General features: G+C 41.4%; 1 protein-coding gene and 1 long non-coding RNA gene across 3 annotated transcripts in view; one reads left to right on the forward strand and one right to left on the reverse strand.

The window, feature by feature from the left end:
- Positions 1–2555: 2555 nt before the first annotated feature.
- Positions 2556–22854, reverse strand: part of LOC5515059 (myoferlin) — a 32539-nt gene continuing 12240 nt past the window's right edge. Inside the window, exons 26-60 of one of the 2 annotated variants that reach the window (XM_048728771.1) lie at positions 22408–22504; positions 21930–22058; positions 21470–21622; positions 21145–21294; positions 20554–20714; positions 19985–20102; positions 19658–19891; positions 19140–19337; positions 18644–18695; positions 18475–18552; positions 17740–17918; positions 15465–15503; positions 13681–13830; positions 13226–13336; positions 12093–12257; positions 11403–11562; positions 10797–10987; positions 10502–10594; positions 10150–10230; positions 9567–9650; positions 9342–9482; positions 8984–9109; positions 8810–8845; positions 8215–8306; positions 7736–7906; positions 7231–7391; positions 6898–7046; positions 6047–6135; positions 5719–5814; positions 5408–5549; positions 5227–5326; positions 4578–4744; positions 3834–3943; positions 3444–3591; positions 2556–2958 (exon numbers count right to left, since the gene is read on the reverse strand). In XM_048728771.1, coding sequence (XP_048584728.1) covers positions 2926–2958; positions 3444–3591; positions 3834–3943; positions 4578–4744; positions 5227–5326; positions 5408–5549; positions 5719–5814; positions 6047–6135; positions 6898–7046; positions 7231–7391; positions 7736–7906; positions 8215–8306; positions 8810–8845; positions 8984–9109; positions 9342–9482; positions 9567–9650; positions 10150–10230; positions 10502–10594; positions 10797–10987; positions 11403–11562; positions 12093–12257; positions 13226–13336; positions 13681–13830; positions 15465–15503; positions 17740–17918; positions 18475–18552; positions 18644–18695; positions 19140–19337; positions 19658–19891; positions 19985–20102; positions 20554–20714; positions 21145–21294; positions 21470–21622; positions 21930–22058; positions 22408–22504 — 4384 coding nt within the window. In that variant the 3' untranslated portion in view covers positions 2556–2925. The remainder of the gene's footprint in view (positions 2959–3443; positions 3592–3833; positions 3944–4577; positions 4745–5226; positions 5327–5407; positions 5550–5718; positions 5815–6046; positions 6136–6897; positions 7047–7230; positions 7392–7735; positions 7907–8214; positions 8307–8809; positions 8846–8983; positions 9110–9341; positions 9483–9566; positions 9651–10149; positions 10231–10501; positions 10595–10796; positions 10988–11402; positions 11563–12092; positions 12258–13225; positions 13337–13680; positions 13831–15464; positions 15504–17739; positions 17919–18474; positions 18553–18643; positions 18696–19139; positions 19338–19657; positions 19892–19984; positions 20103–20553; positions 20715–21144; positions 21295–21469; positions 21623–21929; positions 22059–22407; positions 22505–22854) is intronic. The other variant, XM_048728772.1, reaches the window with a different exon arrangement.
- LOC125567886 lies at positions 14709–16304 on the forward strand. The gene is made up of 3 exons (XR_007311878.1): positions 14709–15020; positions 15321–15394; positions 16259–16304. It is a non-coding gene; the product is annotated as an uncharacterized LOC125567886 (long non-coding RNA).

Here is a 22854-nt window from a genome sequence, read left to right on the forward strand (position 1 = left end):
TGAGAGTTTTGAGCCAATAATGGTTCCTAAACTAGGCATAAATACATCAAATGTTATTTCTTCGGGAACAAGATTGGAAGGCGCTACTGCCTATTTTATTGGCCAATTTCATGGAAGGATAGTCGATTTACCAATTTCGAGTCCTGCACCTGTGATGCGGCGAACAGTTCTACCTTTTAAACGACTACTTTTATGCCCGATTTCAATGAAATTACAGAGAATGTATGGAGGATTGTATGCTCTCAAGCGAACAAAAGTGCAATGTCCAAGGAACAATTATAGGGCTTTCTCTGGCATCGTTTGAACGGAAAGTGTATCACTCGAATGGCAAGGGTTTTTTTTTCGAGTCCTGCATCGTGAGCCCAAAATCTCTGAAACGAGAAAATTTGATAAATTGTGATGTCTCCCCACATTTCCTTATAATAAATGGCAGCCATTTTGACATTGTATGTGTACTATTACGCATGCGTGGCGGCCATGTTGTCTCTTATATCTGGGAATGTGATAAAAGACGGTTGTCCGAAAATGGGTCTTTCCCGTGTTTTTACTTACCAAGTAAAATAAGACACACAAAAAAGCCTACCCTTTTTTGTCATTTATCTTTTTAAAATCGTAACATGAAAAAGGGTACCTTTTTTGCAGAATAATACGGACAGGTTTGCTGTCTATTTGAAGATATAGAATAAGCTCATAAAATGTCGACAATTTCGATCATCGGTCTATTTCACGGATAAGAACGAAAACGGTGACCTTTTCTCTAAGGTTTCTAGAAACAGAAGGTCGGAAATTATGTACGTTTTCTGTTAGCAGCATATAATACGAAGTAAAACACCTAAGGGTTACCTTTTTTTCCACTTTAGACTGGATTTAGCGCTGTTGTGAAACTTGTCATCTAAACAAACTTATAATGTCAAAAGAGGTATTTAAATACGAGGAACAGGGCCAAAATAGTTTTTGGAAAACCTATGTGTAAAAAAACGGTTGCCATGGTAACACGGAGCGTCTCCTCGACATGTCAATGGCATCAAAACGTCCGCAGATAGATTTAGGAAAAGTCACCAAGTTTGAGCTTCTTGGTTGCTATGGTTCAGAAGTTATAGCAATTTTCCCGGACATATCAAGAAAATTTTGCCAAAAGTTGTCGTTTTTCCCAGACGCGGTCACTTCCATATAAGAAAAATAATATAATCCTTATTTGGAAAACCTGCACGATTCTTGTCATTTTTAGGGCTGCCGTACCGGAGGTGCTTCGCAAACTTTGTGAATTGTATTCAAAAGAGAAAAACAGTGACTGTGACCATCTTTAGTCAATGGAGAAAGCTTCTGAAAAGAAACTAAAATTCCTTGGTACCAGACCCCTAAAACGACAACGGTTTCTTCATATGGGGGGGGGGGCTTAAGGTGGCGCGCCGAGATTGTTTTGGCTAAACAGTTTATATACTATGTTCGCTACAGAAGACTCATTTTCGGCGCGATTTTTGTAAATTTTTCAGATTTTATTAATATATCTATGCTTTATTAGATTCCGCTAGATTCACTCTTCTTGGAAATCAAATTATTTTTTGTCATGCAAGTTAAAAGGAATATTTTTATATTAAAATAAAAATCTTGAAATCTGCGCGATGTAGATTTTTTTTCTAAATCTACAGTAACACCTAACAATACTCCAACTTGAAGCACACGAATTTTTGGCTTAAAACTGACCTGTCAAACTTCGCGATTGATGAATCTTTATTTCACGCCAAAATTGTCCTCGCAATGTTTGAAAAAATAAATGCACTCTTGCCTACAAAGATCCATCCCCGAATTTACGCCCCCTCCTAAGTCCAAACCCTAAGGCAACTTGTATGAGAGGGGCAAGAGGACCAGTGTTGCACAAGAATAAATTTCAGATGTCAATTCGAGAGTATTTTTGTTAAGATAATTTGAAAACTAAAGAATTTTTCCTTTTCAACATTTTAGCGCAACCCGCTCATCTTCCAAACTATTACCCGACTCTATTGGTAAAATAGGCCTTACCAAAAGTACTACTTGCTTGATGTAGTTGTATGTCGAACCTGCGTTTATGAGAAATTTGAATCAAAAGTTGAGTATCTGAACGCGCTTCAAACGAAGCCCACGCTAGTGACACACATGGTAATCGACGATAGCTGCCTTGTTTGTTTCACATGTGACAAAGTTGCACGAGCGGAACTGAGAAAATCGAGCCAAAAATGAGTCTAATATAGGGAACTTAGTAAAAGCTGTTTAGCCAAAACAACCTCGGCGCGCCACCTTAAAGAGCCACCTCCCCAGGCTGAATCGGGTTTAATGCACATAGACGGAGTACTATTAATTTCGTTTTAACTAAAACTGCGATTCTCGCATGCTGACCGGTTAACTTTCTTAAAAGTTTCTATTGGTAGCCATGAAAGCGCGCGACGCATTATAACCCTTCAAGAATAGTCCCATAGGGGTGAAAAGTAATCAAAGTTGTGTCTCCTGGGATGACTGGCTGAGGTGATGGGGGGATGGGAGAAATATAAATAGTGCCACAAATATTACATATCCAGATAGACAGATGATATCGTGTTTATTTTCTGTTTTCATTACTTTTACCAGTCACTAAACAGACTAGAAGACCATTTTTTTCATGTATGGATTTCTAATTGTTCCTAGATCTAGATGTCCTACATCCCATGTTTCTCCCTTGAGTTACCAAATGTCAAAAATACTGGCTTGATTTCAATTATTACATTCATATATTTACCTTCACATTACGAAAAAAAACAAGGACCATAATATTACCTAGCCATGATGTTAACTTATTTGCCTAGTATCCAAATAAAGCCTAACGCATTTATTTACGCACGAAATCACGGATATCTAACGCGCTAGATTTCTTGTTGAAAATGGCGCCAAAAGAGAACTACAGTACGTTTAAGCTCACACACCGAACATCTTCTTGACAGTGTATCCCTGCAACGCAAAATGAGGTATTATAATTTATCTTAGAACCTTTCAAAGAGCACCACATTGTTTACTGATTATCAGAGAAAGAACTCAACAAGCTGAAATAGAATTTTGAGTATTTTGTTCTATATAGAATGTTCCGTAGTTGAACCTCCTTCTTTCAAAGTAATCTCAGAATAATGAAAGATATTCAATAGCTCAGTTGATATGTTTGTATAGACCAAACGTTTTACATATAGAACCTGGTCACACTATACCAAAACATTCAGACGTTTCTATGATCACGAAATCATACTCGAGATTTTTTCTTGTCAAAAAGAGGAAGTACCTTTGTTATGTCATGTCGAAATACGGATTCCTGTTTAACGGTTATTTATAATAAAAAGGCGAAAATAGTAATATACATATCTGGGAGAGCATGCCCCAAGATTGAATGACTGACGTTAAACCATCTTTTAGTATGACGGCGGCACGGTGTTATTTTAACTTACCGGCATGCTGTAGACGAAGATGACGACAAGTGCAATGATGATGATAAGGATTAGAAGCCCGATGATGAGCCACTTGTAGTTACGCCAGATGATGTACTTGAGCGTCTTGAACGGTGACGTGAACCACAAGAACGAGGTGGCGGGGCGGCTGGTGACAAATAACACAAGTATACGCAGAATATAGAGGCGTACGGTACATAAGAACGTAAGTGGGAGACATATAAAAGACCGTTTTCACTTCCTTCTTCATCTCCGGTTGCATCGCTAGAGTGAATATAAAGCTTAAGAGACCGTAATCGTAATCGAAGTTTGTCTCATATACATAATATCTTGTTAAGCGGGGCAATATCTTCGATATTTTGGTAATCGTATACGCCTATCCGTACTTACTTTGGCTCATCAAGGTGAGGGTTCTGGTTCGGCTCGTCGCGTCCTTTGCCAGCGGGTTTGACAGCAGCTTCGTTTGAATTGAGAACTTCGATTGTCATCTCAATCTTACCCTGTGAAGAAAGTACGGTCTATTTAGACGAATAGATGAATTAAAACAGATTTATTTATTAAAAAAACTTTAGGAAGGCGCACCATTGCCTCCTTCGCGCTCCTCTAGAAGCATCGCTTCTCCGTCAATCACAACGACCGCTCACACAATTGAAGTTACTCCCGACAAGGTATTCAATGCTTGTTCATCCGCATTCTTTTAGTAGCAAGCTCCTCTCTTTAAGTTACCAACTTCCACCTAATGTTGACTTCCAAAGTCCGTCCTTCCAAAGACACACATCTCCACTCCAGTACCTCTTGATCCTTCACATGGGGTTCATGGAAATTCAAAGCTAGCCCGAGCGCGTCTAGGCCAAGCTGCCTTTTTTGCTGTAACTCGCGCAATGCGCACGTTTGAGATAGCTTAGAATTAGAATGATTAGCTTAGAATTTCTTTCGAGTTACCTTAACCCCTTCATATTTTTATCTTTAACGCTGGTTCCAACACTCCTTTTTGGCAAACCTTGTTCAAACCTTCCAGTCTCACGTATCATAGCAGTGTTGAGCCGTAGTTAAAAAAAACTTTGTCCGGGGGCGAAGAATTGTTCGTGTAATTTCCGTCTCTAGTTTCCCGCCCACTTAAGCCTTGTCTCTTACCGTTGGTTCCTCGATTCCCTCCTGGTAGCACGCCCACCATCCCTGGATAGAGTGTTGCTGGAACAGATCTACGTACTCGCCGTTCTTGCCGGGATCTCGACTTGTCCCGCATCGCTTGGCAGTCTGACAAGGCTTTGGAAGCTTAATAAGGTCGAGTTGACAACTACCTATCAGAAGCAGAAGCATTCAATGAGAATGTGTTGCAAACTAAAGACTACATTCGGTTGCACATAAAAACAAAGTGTTTGTCTAACTGTTCTCCTGAAGCAACCCAAAATTGCATTGCATTCATAGCTAAGAGGAAAAGCGCGTTAGTTGGATGGAGAATGATTTTAAGTATGGGTTGCCACAAGATGCAGTAATATGGAGATCGGACTGCAATGTGTGAGATTGGGATGGACTGGGGATCAGGTGCCTGATTCAAGGGGCCAGCCCCACGAGGGTAACTATTGAAAAATTTGATTTGAAAACGAGTGAGTTATGACTTATTGTATAGAAAGTGTTTCGATTTAGATAGGTCTAGTTACCTATTTTCCGTATCTCAGAAATGGCTTTAGAATATGAGATAATTGCCATGTTCAAACCTTTCCTAGGTCAAGTGAACTCCTGCGATTAGAGGAGAGAATTGAGATGGACCAGGAATAGTTACCAAGGAAGTCGTCGTAGGAGAAAGTGTCATTGTCCCAGATTTGCATGTTCAGACGAGGAGCAAGTCTTACTTCTTTGGCATCCAGGCTCCAAAAATGCTCCTGAAAAGTAGATATATTATGTAGTTACATGTAATTATTCGTAAAATCATACACGGGAAGTTACGTCCATGAGAATCTGACCTTCTCACGAATCACCATCTTCTTCTCGATGGGCAGATAAAGGAAGTTGAAGACCATACGCCAGTTGAAGTTCCCGTCGCCATCTAGAGATCTGTAGTGCACGTCTGTCTTCTCTTTATCGTCACCCATGCCTTCGAGCCAACTGGAAAATGAACAACAGTACGATTATCCAATAAAGATATCTAAGACCACTTAGATATGATTCCTTATACGCACCATTTATATTGATATCGCTTATCTACTCCCCTCCAACCCCTTCATAAGATTACCCCGCCAACTAAAAGGTATATGCCACAGGTTTCGCTACGCACCCCTTCACATAGATATCGCTCATCTGCTCGCCTGTGATGGATGTTTCATCCATGATGACGCCGGAGGTATTCCACACAATCACACGCAGCTCGTAACTAAAATATTGGAAAATAAGAAGGATTTGTTGTCACATCTTACAAATATCCAAGTATAGATACAACTGTCTTGTCTAATAATTATGAACGAAAAACTGCAACGCTAAAATTTACGTTTCAGTCCCGTCAGGTGCGCATATCAGAAAGCCGCGAGTTGCTCTTTCGTTAATAGAGGATCCGCTTAAAGTGGGACAGTATGAAATTGGAAGTAAAAGTGGATTGCATAACTTACTTGGTGGGCTCGCGTGCTGTTATATCTACGGACGGTTTTAAGACGCCTTCGTTTTTCGGAAAGATGTCCACCCACAGCTGAACCTTACCCTACACAAACAGTGGTAAAGTTCAACCACAAACAACAGCAACAACAACAATATGAAAATTGCAACAGCAAAATCAGCAGCAGCAGTAGTACAGCAACAAAACAAGAAGTAGGAGAAACAACAACATAAAATAGATACATCAACAACAACTCCAAAAAATAACAAAACAAAACAAGAACTGAAAAAACAGTAACACCAGAGGAAACAGCAACAATAACAACAGTCTACAACAAAGGCAACAGCCACGATATCAGTAACAACAACATAACACTCATTAGATCAGAATGTGTACTATCACGGTAATATTTTAATCAAAGATGAAATCATCATAATTCGAATAAATTTATCTATTGCTTTTAGACGTTATAATTTAGCATCATACACGGATTCCAAATTCATCAGTTCGTGTGTTACCTGCTCGACATTGGACTGGGAGATGAAGAAATGCAAGAAGGAACACGATAATCGGTGAAAATGAAGTATTCAAATAAAAATATGAAAGAGAGATGCATCATTAGAGTGGCACAAACCCAGGATTTGGACGTTTCATTTTTTCAGGAAAAAGTACAAAGAAAAAGAATATTGCTATTAACGCATTTCAATGAAGTGATGCGGTAAATAACGAAACGATAACGATAACAATAAGAAGAAGAAGTAGAAGAAGAAGAATCAAAAGGGGAAGTCTTGTAACATGCTAACATCCGCGTGTTTAGTGTGACGCAGGTGATATCGGGAAGACTAATCACTAGCTCGTTTAATTAACCTGCTCAATGTTGGGCTGCATTGGGCTCCTGAGGCCACGTGTTTCCACGTGTTCAGGGATGAATTCCAGTTGGTTGAGCACGTGCAGGGCAAGTCGTTGGTGCTTGGCGCCAAGGTGCTCGTTTGGCTTGTTCTCCTCGTCGAAATCCTCTGAAACCAGAATACAAAACGAATAAGATCTTCCTCAGAGAAACAAGCTGGTTTTATTTAAAAAAACGTTCTTCATCCGTCATATTGTATTTTTGTATTGAAATGACGTCATTGATTAGTGGTCCTTCCACTGAAGTTCCAACGTTCTGTAATAAAAGAGTGCTAACAACGTTTCTGAACGCACCGAACTCGTCGAGCTGATAGACTCTGTACCCGACGACAATACGGTCAGGGGTGCCGTCTTTTGTCCCTTTGTAGAACTTAAAGTTCTTCTCGGTCTCCTCGCACCACTCCCTCAGCAACTCCATCGGCCGTTTGTGGTCGCGCCACTGGTTGGGACCTGAGCTGTAAAACGAATACAGAAGTAGAAACGAAATAAAAAAATTGGCCACAAGGGTGGGGTATTGGGGAGAGGGGGTATTATGAAAAACACACTTACAGCGGCAGGGTGATTGAAAGCATAAGGTAAGGTGATTAGAATATTGCATTCAGTTTTTTTTGGCTTCAGCACACTAAGATAGGAAAGCACTGTAAGTTGGGCAGTAGGTGAGGTAGGTAAGAAAACAGTGAAGTTGTTAGGACTGAAAGGACGGTGGATTAGATAGGTTGCAGGAAAGAATGAGAAAAGGATGGAGGAAAAGGGCTAATCGAGGAGGATGAAAGGTGGTAAGATGCCGGTGGCTACTCACTCGCAGTATGTCTTTGGGATGCCGCACTTGGCCCTGTAGCGTGTGAGAAGCCGCTGCTCTAGATCAATCACGGTCTCTCCGATCATGTCATCTCGGGTAAGCAGGTCATAGTCCATCAGGGTAATCTTGAGGTCCTTGTGCACAGGGATCACCGCGTCAAGCTCAAACATCCTGAAAGCACAAGACAGTGCGATGCGGTTATTGAGCCTCGTGATACAGAGTTTATAACCCTGCTGAGCCAGCTCGAGTCCTCCGTCGCCAGGCAAACCCCTCTGGCCCATAGACCATTATAACTTAGTTACACTGTACGTATATTTATATATAACACAACGATATTCATAACTGACAAAGTGACGACTTTGATTCATTAAAAAAGTTCAAGATTAAAAACTGTTGTCACATGCTGCTTGAAAGTCGAACACTTCCAAAGTACCAAGCCGTTTAAAAGCTTTGAAGTTCAAAGGCTTGTGGACACTTACTTGCCAAAAATGGGGTTAAGGGTGTTAGGCTTGTACTGGTCTTTGTTGTCCAGTTTCTTCTTTCCGAGCTGGACCACCACGTACGGATCAGCCTATAAAAAGCCGAAATATTATCAGTATACGGGTCACGTAGAAGCTATCAAAAAATTTCACCACATTGGATTGATGCACCACAGACAAAGAACGAGAATACAATAGAACAATGAGGTAATCTAGCCAATCCGGTTAGGCCTTGCGAGCGGGCTTTTACACTTCTACAGTACACAGGTTAATCCTGTCAGTGCAAATCGATGGCCGGAAGACACTTTTGATCAACCACAACAGGCCCGAGAAAGGCTACCCAACTCTCTGCTAAAGGAGAGCCCTAATGGAGTCTTTGGTTACGGGTACTACAACAAAACCACACCTCGACGTTTTATACAAACACTGTATTTGAATGACCCTTTTCATAAATCAGCAATTCTATTAGCGAGATCCTTGTTTCAGTTCCAAAAGGTGTCCGCTAACAAAATAGTCACAGCGTGAACTTCCCGATGTCAGCCAGCAAGCATTAGGCTCTATGCTCTGATGCGGAAAGCAAAAAAGACAGACTCACCAAGCCTCCTGGGTCCTGGGGCTGAAGATCAATGGCCTGAAAATGCAACGAGATATACGATGAAAGATGGATAAAAGCGCTCAAATAATAACATCCATTGAATCTCACTACGAGAATGCTCTACATTGACATGAAATGATATAGCAATATTTGCGTGCCGCTTCATTTACTTACGCTAAGGATATAGACGCGCACTACGCAGTCAATTGGCTCATTGGGTGGTAGGTTTGTGAACACAGTCTCGGGTAGGTCGGGGTCGACTCCTTCGGCCTCGGGTAGCGGGTAGATACGGAAAGTGCCCTAGAACGCGTAAGGGAGGTAAGGCATAAGACAACCAAGCAAAATATTTCTGAATGTCTGCCCTGAGCCCCCAAAATTCTTCACTCTAGTCCCTGAAAACAATACTTGATCACTCCTCAATTATTTGTCCTTCTCCCCAAGTCCACCTTGAACTCCTAATTTCCTTCCCACACGCCCCTGATCAGTCTCACTGAACTCTCCAATATCTTTCCTCTTGCCCTTAAAAACCCACCTTGAACTCCCCGACGACCTTCTGCGTCTCCTCGTCATCGTCGTCGCGCTTTTTGGCTTTTCCACGATAGAGAGAGAACGAAGCAATCATATCTTCCAAACCTCCGAACTCCTCTATTTTCTCCAGCTCCTTCGGGTAGACCTAGATTAAAAAAAACACGGAGAAAGCTTGGTTTTGAGGTTGTTTTTAATTTACCCGCGGTATAGTGTAATATTAATCACTTACGGTCAGATGATCGTATCCCATCTCACGGTACTTCTCGACGTGCACGTTGGCATCCGGATCGTCAGATGACACTAGCTTCAACAACTAACGGGAAAGTGTCGCAAAATAAATATGAGATAACACAATCTTATCGCGTGTCGTGTCGGGTCGTGTCGTGTCGTGTCAGGATGGTGCTAATTTGAATATTTCATCACGTGCCGTTCAGTCTTTCATTTTACGTCTGTGATGTCTGGCTCGTTTTGGTTTGCGCAGCGGTATCTAATATTTCATCACGTGCCGTTCAGTCTTTCATTTTACGTCTGTGATGTCTGGCTCGTTTTGGTTTGCGTAGCGGTATCTAATATTTCATCACGTGCCGTTCAGTCTTTCATTTTACGTCTGTGATGTCTGGCTCGTTTTGGTTTGCGTAGCGGTATTTAATATTTTGTCACGTGTCGTGCGGACTTTTCACATCAAGTTAGTCATGTCTATCATGTGTCGCACCTTGGCGCTTTTTGTGAAAGTTTCGCGCGGAACATCTATTTGCGTGTCGCCTCACACCATACACAGGCGAGAGTGTTCTTCCCGTCGTGCCATCCCCTACCTTCTCACTCTTACTGTCTTCGGTCTGATTCAAGGACGCGTAATACTTGGACCACCAGTCAAACTTGTGCGATTCTGCCTCCTGAATATTAATAATGGGTTATTAGTGGAAAGACCATTTCCTCTTAGAAGACTAGAAGACCTTATCCACTGTTTATGGTTGCTTCTGTATAGAAAATTGAGTAGAGCCACGAAAAAAGCGCAAACAAATATGGAATACCCTAAAGTACATAGTTAAGATATAATCTAGGTTTTTTTTTATATTCACTAAATCGATAACATTGTTCAATTATCCTACAGCTCTCGGTTTCAAGTAATTTGTTGTAAGTGACAAAGCGACATTGCAGAAATACCTTTGCTTTCTCCTCTGGTGTTTTCTTGGGCCCCTTCTTTTTAGGCGCTGGCTTAGGTGGATCGGGCTCCGTTTCTCCCTCGAGCTTCTGATACTTCAACAATAAGATGGTTGGATTACTAGTTACTTTACTCAAAACTCGTTCAAAATTAAAATAAGAAGAAACCAAAGATTAAAACAACAAAAAGCTATATGCAAAGTTTCTAAAAAATAAGGTTAATCTTTTTGCGCTTGAATCTTTTTCTTTCGAGTATTTTGTTATGGTAAACTAGTAAATAAAGCATTTTTGCTCTAACCTTTGAAGGGTCACGCTTGCCCGCAGGGGAAGGTGAACGCTGTCCCATACCCCCATCTTCGGGGGGTCCTACTCCAGGAGCAGGGGTCCCGTCGGGGGATGTGACCGGGACTACGCCTTCCGCTGGTTGACCTGGGGCGGCAGGGCCTCCTAACGGTGGAGTCCTGGGGGCCGCTGGTCTTGGAGTCTCAACTACACCAGATAGAAAAATATATGATTTGTTAGGGGCATGGCTCAAGCGCATTTCTCAGTTTAAGTTTAATGTGATAAACATAATGACAATCAGACAATGTGCTTGGTATTTAAGCAGAGTACAAACACGTTTCCATGTTTAACGTTTTTAGAATTTGATCCAGCTGCGTGACAATCTCGAGAAATCTTGGCTGGAAATTTATCCTTTCGCGCGTAGCTAGTGCTCATATGACCGCCAAAAACCTTTGATGTCTTCTTCGATTTAAGAATCTCAAAAACCTAGCAGCCTTTTTCTAAAATGATACATATGTCAGCCGCTCTGCTCTTCACCTCCTCCCACCCACCCTTCTTCTCTCGGAAAATCATGGGCAACAAGCCTCAGCGCATCTAGAATAGCGCCGGTTTATCAAATTACCTTCAACCTGTATCTGTCCTGCAGGCGTGGGTGCGGCGCAGCGGAATCGCGTCAAAGACTTGATAGAGTGCACGGCCACGGTGGGCTTGCGGCCAAAAGTCCTGTTGTCATGGATTCGGATGTTCATTGGGGGAGTGTACATCTCTTCCACGGGAAGGTTCTACATACAGAAGAGGCGTTAGAAAGGCGCACTTTGACCTCGAGTATTTTACTTTTATTTTTTATTTGTTTACTACCTTCCAATATAAACAGTACTCCACTACAAAGAGGATCTAATAGAAGAGAGATCACGTAAAACAAATATATAAAGGCAACGGCAGTGACGGCAGGTAAAGGCCCAACAAAAGAATACAAATAACCAGCAGTTGTACATTGATGTACTTGATGTGGAGATTCTAACAGAAGAGAAATCACCTGAAAACGAACAAGTACAAGTTTCTTTATAGAAAGGTTTAACGGCACAGATGGTAAAGACTTAATGATTAATCAAAGATAAAGTCACCTGAGCAGATACGTGACACACGTGGATTATAGGTACATAATATAGTAATGAATACCCTGGGTACCAGAGGCTCCAGACGCTCAGCAAAAATGCCGCGACGAGGCTGAACGTCACTGGAAGAGAAAAGTCTGGAGGTACCCAGGGTAAGTATAGAAGCATAAATATAATAAATATTTTTTGTTACTCACGATGATTTTTCGTGGCAAGATTGGTCGGCCGAAGTTTGGGAACTTTTTCGCGTCGGTCAAGATGTCCGACTGGATGATCTCACCGCCAATCTCGAATTGCACACTGGGAGATTTGATGCTAGCAAGTTGGTACTTCTTCATGTTACGTACTCCCCAACAGAGAACCTGTACGACAAAGACATAGGATCAATAAGAAAACAGAGATAAAACCCCTTCCACGGTGGATCTATAAACGCTGACACTGTAGAACAAAAACTGGAGTCTACGGTAAAAGACCTTCCAGGGTAAATTTCTAAACGCTGACCCTGTATAACAAGTACTGGAGTTTACGGTAAAAGATCTTCCAGGGTAAATTTCTAAACGCTGACCCTGTATAACAAGTACTGGAGTTTACGGTAAAAGATCTTCCAGGGTAAATCTCTAAACGCTGACCCTGTATAACAAGTACTGGAGTTTACGGTAAAAGACCTTCCAGGGTAAATTTCTAAACGCTGACCCTGTATAACAAGTACTGGAGTATACGGTAAAAACCTTCCAGGGTAAATTTCTAAACGCTGACCCTGTATAACAAGTACTGGAGTCTACGGTAAAAGACCTTCCAGGGTAAATTTCTAAACGCTGACCCTGTATAACAAGTACTGGAGTCTACGGTAAAAGACCTTCCAGGGTAAATTTCTAAACGCTGACCCTGTATAACAAGTACTGGAGTCTATGGTAAAAGACCTTCCAGGGTAAATTTCTAAACGCTGACCCTGTATAACAAGTACTGGAGTCTATGGTAAAAGGCCCTCCAGGGTAAATTTCTAAACGCTGACCCTGTATAACAAGTACTGGAGTTTACGGTAAAAGACCTTCCAGGGTAAATTTCTAAACGCTGACCCTGTATAACAAAAACTGGAGTTTACGGTAAAAGACCTTCCAGGGTAAATTTCTAAACGCTGACACTGTATAACAAGAACTGGGTCTACGATGCAAAGACAAATCTTCAAAGGAAAGCTTCCTTGAAATCCCACTACGCTTTAACTGACGTTACAAGCACGCAAAGGCGTTGGCTCCGACCAGCTTCGAAAATCATCGACTATGAAGCTAGATGTCAGCATATCTTGGGAAAGACAAAAATGGAGAGTTCTTACCTCTACCACTGTCTTCTGCAGGACGGGGCGGATTCGGTCACGTACAGGCAGGATCTCTCCCTCGGCATCACGAGGGGTGGGTGGGTGAGGGATATTCACCACTCCATCGTCCTGCAAATGAAAATTCAATAGTTCAGTTTCGAGTTTCGTTGTGCCTGCTGGTTATAGGCACAGAGGACGCATAAATACAGTGCAAGCCTCGGTTTCAATTGAATCGATTGCAAATACCAGCGGAATCATAAAGTATTCACAGGTTTTTGCTTTGTTTTATTCCAAGTTACAGAGGATTCTCGCTGGTTTGTGCATGGAATTTGCCTCAAGCCGAGGCTTACAAGTCCAGCGGTCATAGTGGAACTAGAAATTGGGCTATTTCGATTCAGGAATTTATATACATTAGAATACACGATAATACGTGCAAACACTGAATTACACACTGGAAAAAAAATAAAACTGACCAAGAACAGTTCGCAGGCAGCAAGTATTTCACCGCCGTCCTCGTCACCGTGGGAGATTGGGTACCAGAGCAGCTTGCACGCAGGACCTTCATTTCCATGTATGCGCGGGTAAGGCTTAAACTCCGTACGACCTAGAAAGTCGTCTTTGCCCTGAGGGAAGTGAAAGGGAAATTAGGCAATGTCCTTGGGGAGGGGAGGGAGACACATGAGAAACGCAACACAAATGCATTTACTCACCATCAAACAATTAACATTGACAAACAAACATTCACAAGATAAAGGTTGTTTTAAGGTCAAATTTAGGATTTTGTGTTAGAAAGAGGTGGCCTAGGGTTTCTGTAGGGACCAAAGAGTTGGGTGGCAATTACATGCGATGTATTACGCAGAGGAAATCGGGATTGTTGAGTATTTTCAAACTGATTTTATACTGCAAAATGCAGACACAAAGGGAAACACTAAAACATGACACAATTACTGGCATTAGAATAGACAATGATGCTGAAAACAGAGGCTATCAATAGTGAAAAAAGCATTAGGAAACAATAGTGAAACGGTTCAAACAAATAAAATACATAACGGGGAAAACATAACAATATCAACGATTATAATAATAATTTTGAGCCACAAAAATTAGTAAAGTAAATAAGCAGAAAAAAATCGTTATCGTTATGTACTTGCCAATTTGTGTTTCGGAGATCACAAATTGGAATACAAGTCTAACGCACAAAGAAAGAGTTTTTGGTTGTTTGTTACGGCTACTTTTATTACAAGTGACAAAATGATAAGAATTAAAATCCCGCTAATTCGATCTCCATGCCAGCTCAAACCAACTGAATAATATCAAGTTTTTCCTAAAATTTTCCAGCTCAAGGCGCCTCTAGGAGATTATTGAATTATCGGGATTTGACAGTATCATCAAAGACAATAAGATACAAAAGATTATTGAGATAAAATCAAGAACAAACATGGCGTTAATAAGAATATCCAAATACATTGTACATAGTGTTATCTTCTATCGCTGTAGAGGTGTTAGCCTGTGTAAACACCAGTCGTATTCGCGCCCATTTCTCGCAAAACGTTCCCGCCAAATTTGATGACTAACGGTTCTCTTGACACCAGGTCTTACTCGACCATATAGGCGGCCATTTTGGAAAACACAAACGAGTGGCGTCACACAGATGTCATAACTACGAGGAAAACACTACAATGCGATTAATACAAAACAAAATCAAAAGAGAAAGTCTAAGCAAGGAAACACGAAATTAAAAAGATTGAATCTTTCAAAGATGCGACGCAGTTAGAGAGATTATACTAGGTAAAATGGCTGGTCGATACACAAGGTATGTTAAGATATCAAGCAACGTTATCAAGTGTTTAACTCATTGCTCGTGCAAACTTACCCTTTAATGGGCTTACCCAGGATTCTTTGCATAAGTGGAGTTAGTGCCAATGCCTTTTTTTTTGCATTAGTGGTGCCTTTTTATTATTGCTGTATTCTTTATTTATCTAATTAATCATTAGCTTTTAGATTGACCGTTAATCAATTGTTTAGCTAATTAATCATATAGTTATAGTGGAAATCCATCATCGGCTTGATTTACCGAGACATGGGATTCAAACTCACTAACTATCCCATTTAGTACATAACGTGCGAGAGAAATCATAGGAACGGAAATGGAAAATGCCTAGCGAAGATGAATTCCACTAAACAAAGGTAAGTCTCAGCAAATTAGCGCGTTTAAAAACAACGACCGTGAAAAAAAGTAAACTTGTTGTTTCCGCACCAGAAATTTTGAGTCGAGATTCCCCAGGTGGTGTTGCCCCTAAAGTGGAGAAATACAGCTTTTAAGTTTCAGCAATACTATGATGTAAAAACAGAGTATAATATTCAATACTATCCTGTAATCCTCTATATCCTGTGCTTTGTCGTGGCTTATAATGCACTATGTTAATCACATGCACATGCAAAGTAACAATATACATATAATAATATATCGTTCGCTGATTGAGGACTTGGAAAAGATCGTCCAATTGAAGTCTGCAGTAGTTGCAGGCCCGTACCCAGGATTTTTCTTTGGGGGAGGGGGGGCATACGAAAAAGTGGACCTATTTTTTTCATGGGGGGTCCCTGATAAAAATCTGAACAACCGCGAAAGAACAAAGAGGGATTTTTTTATGGCTCTGCAGTATCTGCACCCCCCCCCCCCCCCCTGGGTACGGGCATGAGTTGTGGTCCTGATCTCTCATTTCGTCGCACTAGGAATCCCGGATCAGTCCTCCTCCAGGCCGATCTAAGTAACAGGAAACTGATACACCCCTTTGTGGCCCTTAACCTCGAGCTCCCATTAGTTTTTGCTTTTGGTTTTTCTTATACCTTCCTGATACAAATGAACGAAGTGTATAAAATTTTCATTTGCTTGCACTGAGATAGTGAACAGTACATGGAAAGACAGCGTTTATCCTAGGCCTTACTAAACGTTGTGGGGGGGGGGGGGGGGGATCACGTCGAAGTGCGCGCTTATACTTATTTATTAATTATTATGATTATCTTTATCTGAACTTTGCTTTTGTTGCTTAGTTTGAGGCAATAGGCGACTTGCATCACGTGACTTCTGGAAAACTCGGTGTTCGGCACGTCCATTCGGGTGTTCGGGTTTTCCGTTTGGTGTTCGGCACGTCCATTCGTGTGTCTATTTCAAACCAGTAAATTTTGTTCGTGAGGTGAACAATATCGTGGTGTATTGAAGTACATACCACGTAAACTATGGGAGATTTGTTTTCTACAACACAAACACCGAAAACAGTATTTTAGAAAATCAAAACAGCGCGCGCCAGTTCGAAATGGCGTGTTTGTTCGCTTCCAGTAAACCTGCAAGGATTGTGTGAATAACGAATCCCGTGGTATGTCCTCTGATTTTCCATGGCTAAAGCCCTGTGCAAACTGCGCCAGCACCTAAAAGTCCATTTCCCATTTTGACATTTCCTTTGTCCTATAGTCAGTCGAGCGAAAATTCGCTAGCAATGTTGGCAGGTGCTGGCGCAGTTTGCACGGGGCTTAACAACCAATCAGAAAGCGATATTACGCGCAAGTGTTGTAGAAATTATAATCGACGTCTATAATTGATCAAATATAAATCGTGAATGTTAGATGTTTAAATATAATTAAAAATGATTTATCACGAAAAAATCAACATCATCGCCAAGCTAAGAATATTTAGAATTCTACACTAGTAATCATTAATATAATAATGAATTATTCCAGGACAAAATTAGATTTCTTCACTACACTCTATTGGTAATTTCTATAATCGTTAGATAATCATTCTTTAATTAACATACTGCGATCGTACCATAAAAACATTGTAAGGAGTTGTTATAAGTTCGTAACATGGACGATATGGTGGTGGGAAGAAACAATTGATTCGATAACAACAATAATTACGGCAATACTAAAATAAATTAAATAACGTCGTTTCTATATAAAAGACAGCATGTGTTTACTAGCCGCAAGATCCAACATACACCTATTTCAATAAAGCTTGTCAGTGAAAATGGCAAATAGCGATTGGCAAATGGCAGTTTTACGACCGAAAGTAACCATGCGTCTCGAGGGATATGGATAAATCAAAACAGTTATTAATTAAAGGTTACCAATGCTTGGCTCTTACATTGCCCCCCCCCCCCCCCAAAAAAAAAAAAAAAAAGAAAAAAAAAGACCCGAAAAATTAAATAAGCGCCCCGGGGGCGCTTATGCGAATCATTACGGTACGCAACGCTTATACATGAGGATTCACGAGGGACCCATAATTCACTGCACACTCAAAGAGGAAAGATAAGGTATAGTAGACGTCTAATATTTTTTCCCCCGGTCGAGAACTGTCGAGAACGTAAAACAGAAAGGAAAGTAAAAAAAAATGCCAATGCAAATAACAATCCTTTTCTACCCGCTAATGTAAAAATTCAAGTCTGGGCTCTAAAATCATCAGTGCCTCGCAAAAATCCCGCTTTAATGGTTTTGTTAACACTCAATTCATCATAGCTGGTGCCTCGTTCACTTACCACTTGATCTTTATCAAAGAGTTCCATCACGACTGTGGGCGGGTTGCGCTGAATGTTCTCAAGAGAGTCGAAAAGGTCCACGTGGAAGATCAAAGTCTGATCCCATGTGGGACACAGAGTCTTCTGCTTCACCTCCGTCATCTGACTCTGGTTCGCGAATGCCACTCGCACATACGGGTCTAAAGAAATCAGTTAGCACGTCGTATTAATTTGCGAACGCTACTCGCACATACGGGTCTCAGAACTCTCAAATCTACGATAGACGTAAATCTATTACACACCGTATTGATTCGTAGGCGCAAATCTAAAGATAGACTTAAAGCTATTGCACACCGTATTTTTTTTTTGTACTCGCAAATCTTAAGATAGACGTAAAGCTATTGCACACGGTATTAATTTGTACTCGCAAATCTAAAGATTGACGTAAAGCTATTGCACACCGTATTAATTTGTACTGACAAATCTAAAGATAGACGTAAAGCTATTTCGCAGACGGTACTCATATACTTATAGAGATGGTCGAAAGACTATTACGCACACCGCAAACCTGTGTACATACTCATCCAAAGGCGGACTATTTAACGCCCACAAAAGACTTATTAACATATGTAATACATATGTATTCTTCTGGCTCAAATGCGCTAAGCATTACAACGCCAAAGAAATAGCTACTTATTATACGCCACCAACAACGCCCTGGCTTTGGACATCTACGACATACGTGATTCACATTACCGTTCATTCCAGATTCATCTTTGGCGAGCAGGTCACGTGCTTGGTACACGTACGCCCACATCTGGAACTTGTGCGGCTCTGAAAAGAGCACGACACACGTTTAAACAGCATTAGAAACACCTCCACTCATAACATTTCACTTACTAATTTCTTCACTCATTTCACTTACTCTGGAACGCGACGAAGATACGGGGATTAATCAGCAACGCACTCTCAGCATCCTAATAAAAAGAAACATGATTAAAACCAAACAAAGAAGACAATCCTTCCTTTCTTCGTGACGATCTCGTCAGGAGGCGAATACAGCAAGTCCGGAGGGCAGACCACGAGCCGACAGTGCTGAATAACGTATGCGCATGCGTGTTGAATCGTTCGAGTAAAGGTACAAAAGGATGACTTCAGTCGCTGTTTTGACTTACTGTACAGCATTAAAAGCATACTGTACAAGATATGACAGATTTGCTTATTGATAATGATGGAGTCCTAAAGAAAGTTATACCCTTAGCTTTATTCTAGTTTTCTTAGCATTCGCCAAAATGTGATGGTTCGCTAATAAAAAGCCGCCACTAAAAAAAGGCTGGTTTAACCGCGCGGTTAAACCAGCCTTTTTCCGCACTGGCCCACCAGCCCCACTGAACTCTCTGGTCCCGCCGGACTGCACGTACCTTGCTCTTTAATTGAACCCTCAGGATCGGTGGAAGCTTGCTCTTCTTGGGGTCGATTTTGCCGCCGCCCTCCGGAATCAGCTTTCTCATCATTCTTCGGCGACGAACGAAATCCATCTTGCGTTCCTTGGCGTGGAACTTCATAGTGAAGACGGGGGCGTACTCCCAGCCCTCCAGAAGCAGTTTCTGGAAATGCTCCTGAAAGAATACGAAGCAATGAAACACCATCAGTCTTCTTGCACCCCTTACGAAATATTCAAGTAATTAAAGCTATCTACATTTCAAAGAAATATGGAAAAGCAGAAGTCTATACTGTACGCGATTTAAAATTTATTCAAAAGTTTAGCCTAAGTTTTTTTAACAAAGAAGAAAGATTTGAAAAAAAATACGCCAAGGAAATACATGACTCGTCAAAACCAAAGCGAGGTTGCATGCGAAAATTCGGTCACACTAAAAGTACTTGTTTCAGGTGCCACAAAATTAACGTCATTTTGTCCCAACTATACTACTCGCCTCACCTGTTTCTTGGTGCTTTCTGGGTGCTTGAGGTCACGTCGCCTGACCCAACGACGTCTTCGACTGAGATGGTACGCCTTCTGCACCGGGCTGTACACTCCATATGATAAGTCTACCGTGTACTCCCAGCCTTCACCATCAACAGCCCGGTTCTTGTCCACCACCCATTGCGGGCTGGCCCACACCCATCCAGGCGGGGTGGCTTTTTCCTGAGGGGAAGTGGTTTGGTCTCCTCCCTGGAAAGACGTAAGAGACATTAACTGGTTAATTCGTGAACCATGGCAGGAAAAGATTCAAAGAGTCTGAGAGGAAAACCAATTCAAGCTTACCACATCCGTCCATTGGATTTTCGCCCCACCCCATTCTCCCCCGGGGAAATTTCGTGCTCCTTGCTCGTAGAGCTCTTCCACAAAAGTCTTGCGGCCAGAATCTTTGTCATGCATCAAGCTAAAAAAAGAATGCAGTTACTCATCGTTACAAATAACACACTACGAATGAAAAAATAACATCACAATGACATCACACTGCAATATACTTTTTGGAGCAAATATTTTTTTTTTGGTGAGAAATGAATGGAAATGAAATGAAATAAGGATTTGTCGTGTGAATGTTACAGCTAATATTTTTTTGCTGCTTACGATAATAATAATTTTGATAATAATAATTTTAATGTCGGTTTTGCTGTTGTTGTTGTCATTTTTCTACTATAGTTTTTGTCGTTTTGGTGTCGTTGTTGTTCTTTTGTAGTTGTCGCTTTTGCTTTTTTGTAGTTGTCGTTGTTTTTGTTGTTGTTGTTGTTGTTTTTTGTTGCTGTTGCTGTTGTTCTTGTTGTTGCCGTTGTTGCTGTTGTTGTTATGACTGTTGTTGTTAGTGATGCTGTGGACATGCCGATGCGGACCTTAGCTCTGGTTTCTTCTCCCAGTCTCCCAGGAACTTCCACCCTGAGGGCTCGATGAACTTATCCGGAGGAAGCTCCAGCTCCCCATCAGGGCTTGAGAAACCTGGTCGCGGGCAAGCCTTCTTGGTCCATACGGGGCCTATCTTTATCTCGTTCTCATACTGCCACAATAAGGGTAAGAGTTAATGGGATATCGGAGAAAACAGAGCGTTAACGGGGTGCTTGCAAAAAAAAATGATTTTATTATGATTATTATTAAGCTCGAAAAAAGTGAAAATAAGGCGGAATAACCAAAACAACCATCTAAGCTTTACTAAATCAACTTTGATCCTAAAGGTGAATAAAATATTCTGGTTTGAACGTCTCACATCGAGCAGATAGAAATAGATTGAAAATAGTACTTTTTGTTTCGGGACAGGCTGAGTTTACCCAAAATTTTGAAGTTGCATAAAGTAACCAACTAGACCCTCCGCATATAATCCACTGCACATGGATAAAGTAAAGGAAGGTCCTGTTTGTCGTTGTTTATTTTCTTGTAACAAACATGCAAAGACCTGACAAGATGAAAATCGAGAAAAACAAACTATGTACCGTTTCCGCGTAGACGATGAAGTCTCCCTCGCTCTTCTCTCGTGCCGTCCAGTTGTCCTGGTACTTCTCGTGACCAAACCACAGCTCCACACGGACGAGAGCGGGGATCTCTGGGTGATCCTTCAAGTCTTGGCCCTTTTTGCCTGGGTACTGAAAACAAAAGGTTACTGAAGGGTGAGGGGATACCCCGTCTTTTACGGGAATGATAAGAGTAGTGATGAGTGGGGGAATGACCAATCAAGAAACTACGTACAATAACGCCAGCAGAAAAGTGCAAGATTATTTCTACGTGTACACCAAGTCATTGTACTCGTTTTTTTTTTACCTTCAGTCTGAGTTCCACTGTTTTTCCGCATATTTTGCCACAGGCGTCAGGCGTGGTTGAGAATAAGACTTCTTGTGCAGGAATACGGTAGTACGCGATGCGCTCCGACCCACTTATCATCCACACGATCACGTCTGGGATACAGTTCTGGGGCTGAAGTCACAAGAACAAAAGTGAAGAGGATAGAGGGGGGAGGGGGGTTCGAGCTACGAATGGAAATTAATATAAAAGACTGTTTTAACATCAATGAAGCCACATAAGTGCCCACGTGACAACCCTCCCCTACCACTAATACTGTGTCACGTGATCTTGGAGGAAAGACCCCACACTTTTTTCTTGTAATGATGCTAGCCGTAGTCTATCTGTTGAACAGCCCTCGCAGGTATCTATCGAACCATCGAGTAACCAGAGATGTATCGTATAATAACGTCGTATGATGACGTCAATGGAATTTGCATACCTCGATGGCAACATCCCGCAGTCTCTGCAGATATCCGTTCAGTTCTCCCACGGTCTGCTCCATGTTGATCTCGGCACCAGGGAACTCAAGCCCACTCTTCAATTCAGTGGCTTCCACCGCTACAAGTTTCTGAGAAGACAGAAATAGTCCGTCTCAAAAGTTTATTAAACAACCAGCTGAATAAATGCGCTGCACTTTCCTTTTTCTGGTCTACTACTCAGATTTAAATCATGGTCGCGGTGATTAAGTGGTAATACTTTTCGGCCGAGGATATCATAGCTGCAATGTTTACTTGACTTTGAAAGGACTCCGACATGAGGTCTTAGTGAGACCTTCATTAAGCAAAGAATAAATACATGTACACGTTCTTGGCTTAATCAATTCCTTGGGAATCACGACAGCAAATTTTGCCTGGCCTCCGTGAATGAGGCTCTTGCAAGAATAATATTACTTTACGCTTTATGAGAGGGTGTCGTACCAGTTCCTCGCTCCTCAGCTTTTCCGTCAGGATATCAAGTCGGTTGCGGTGACCTTGAAGCTTAAGGATCTCATTCTCAAAGCGGTCTTGCTCCTTCCTGTCATGCGCAATAAAGCCACAAATGAAATATACAGTGATCGGGGGCAGACGTGTTAGGAAATATAGATATAGCTATACCTATATAGCTATACCTGGAATGTAGTTATATTAAGCATGTTATATCAAGGCCCTTCAGATTATTTTGTAGAGAAAGGGGGCGAAATACGCGAAACAGTACTGTTGTATTTAGCGAAAATGATCGAACACTACCCGTGCTCTGAATTAACGCAATACGTTTTTTTTTTCATCAGCAGATGTCAATCTTCAAAATGATATCTCAGTTTATCTATTTCGTGCTCCATTAAAGAGCTTTTCTATTTCAAATTTGCTTGCAAATTTGGCTCCTTT

The sequence above is a fragment of the Nematostella vectensis genome, chromosome 6 (assembly GCF_932526225.1).
Source record: "Nematostella vectensis chromosome 6, jaNemVect1.1, whole genome shotgun sequence".
Taxonomy (NCBI): Eukaryota; Metazoa; Cnidaria; class Anthozoa; order Actiniaria; family Edwardsiidae; genus Nematostella; species Nematostella vectensis.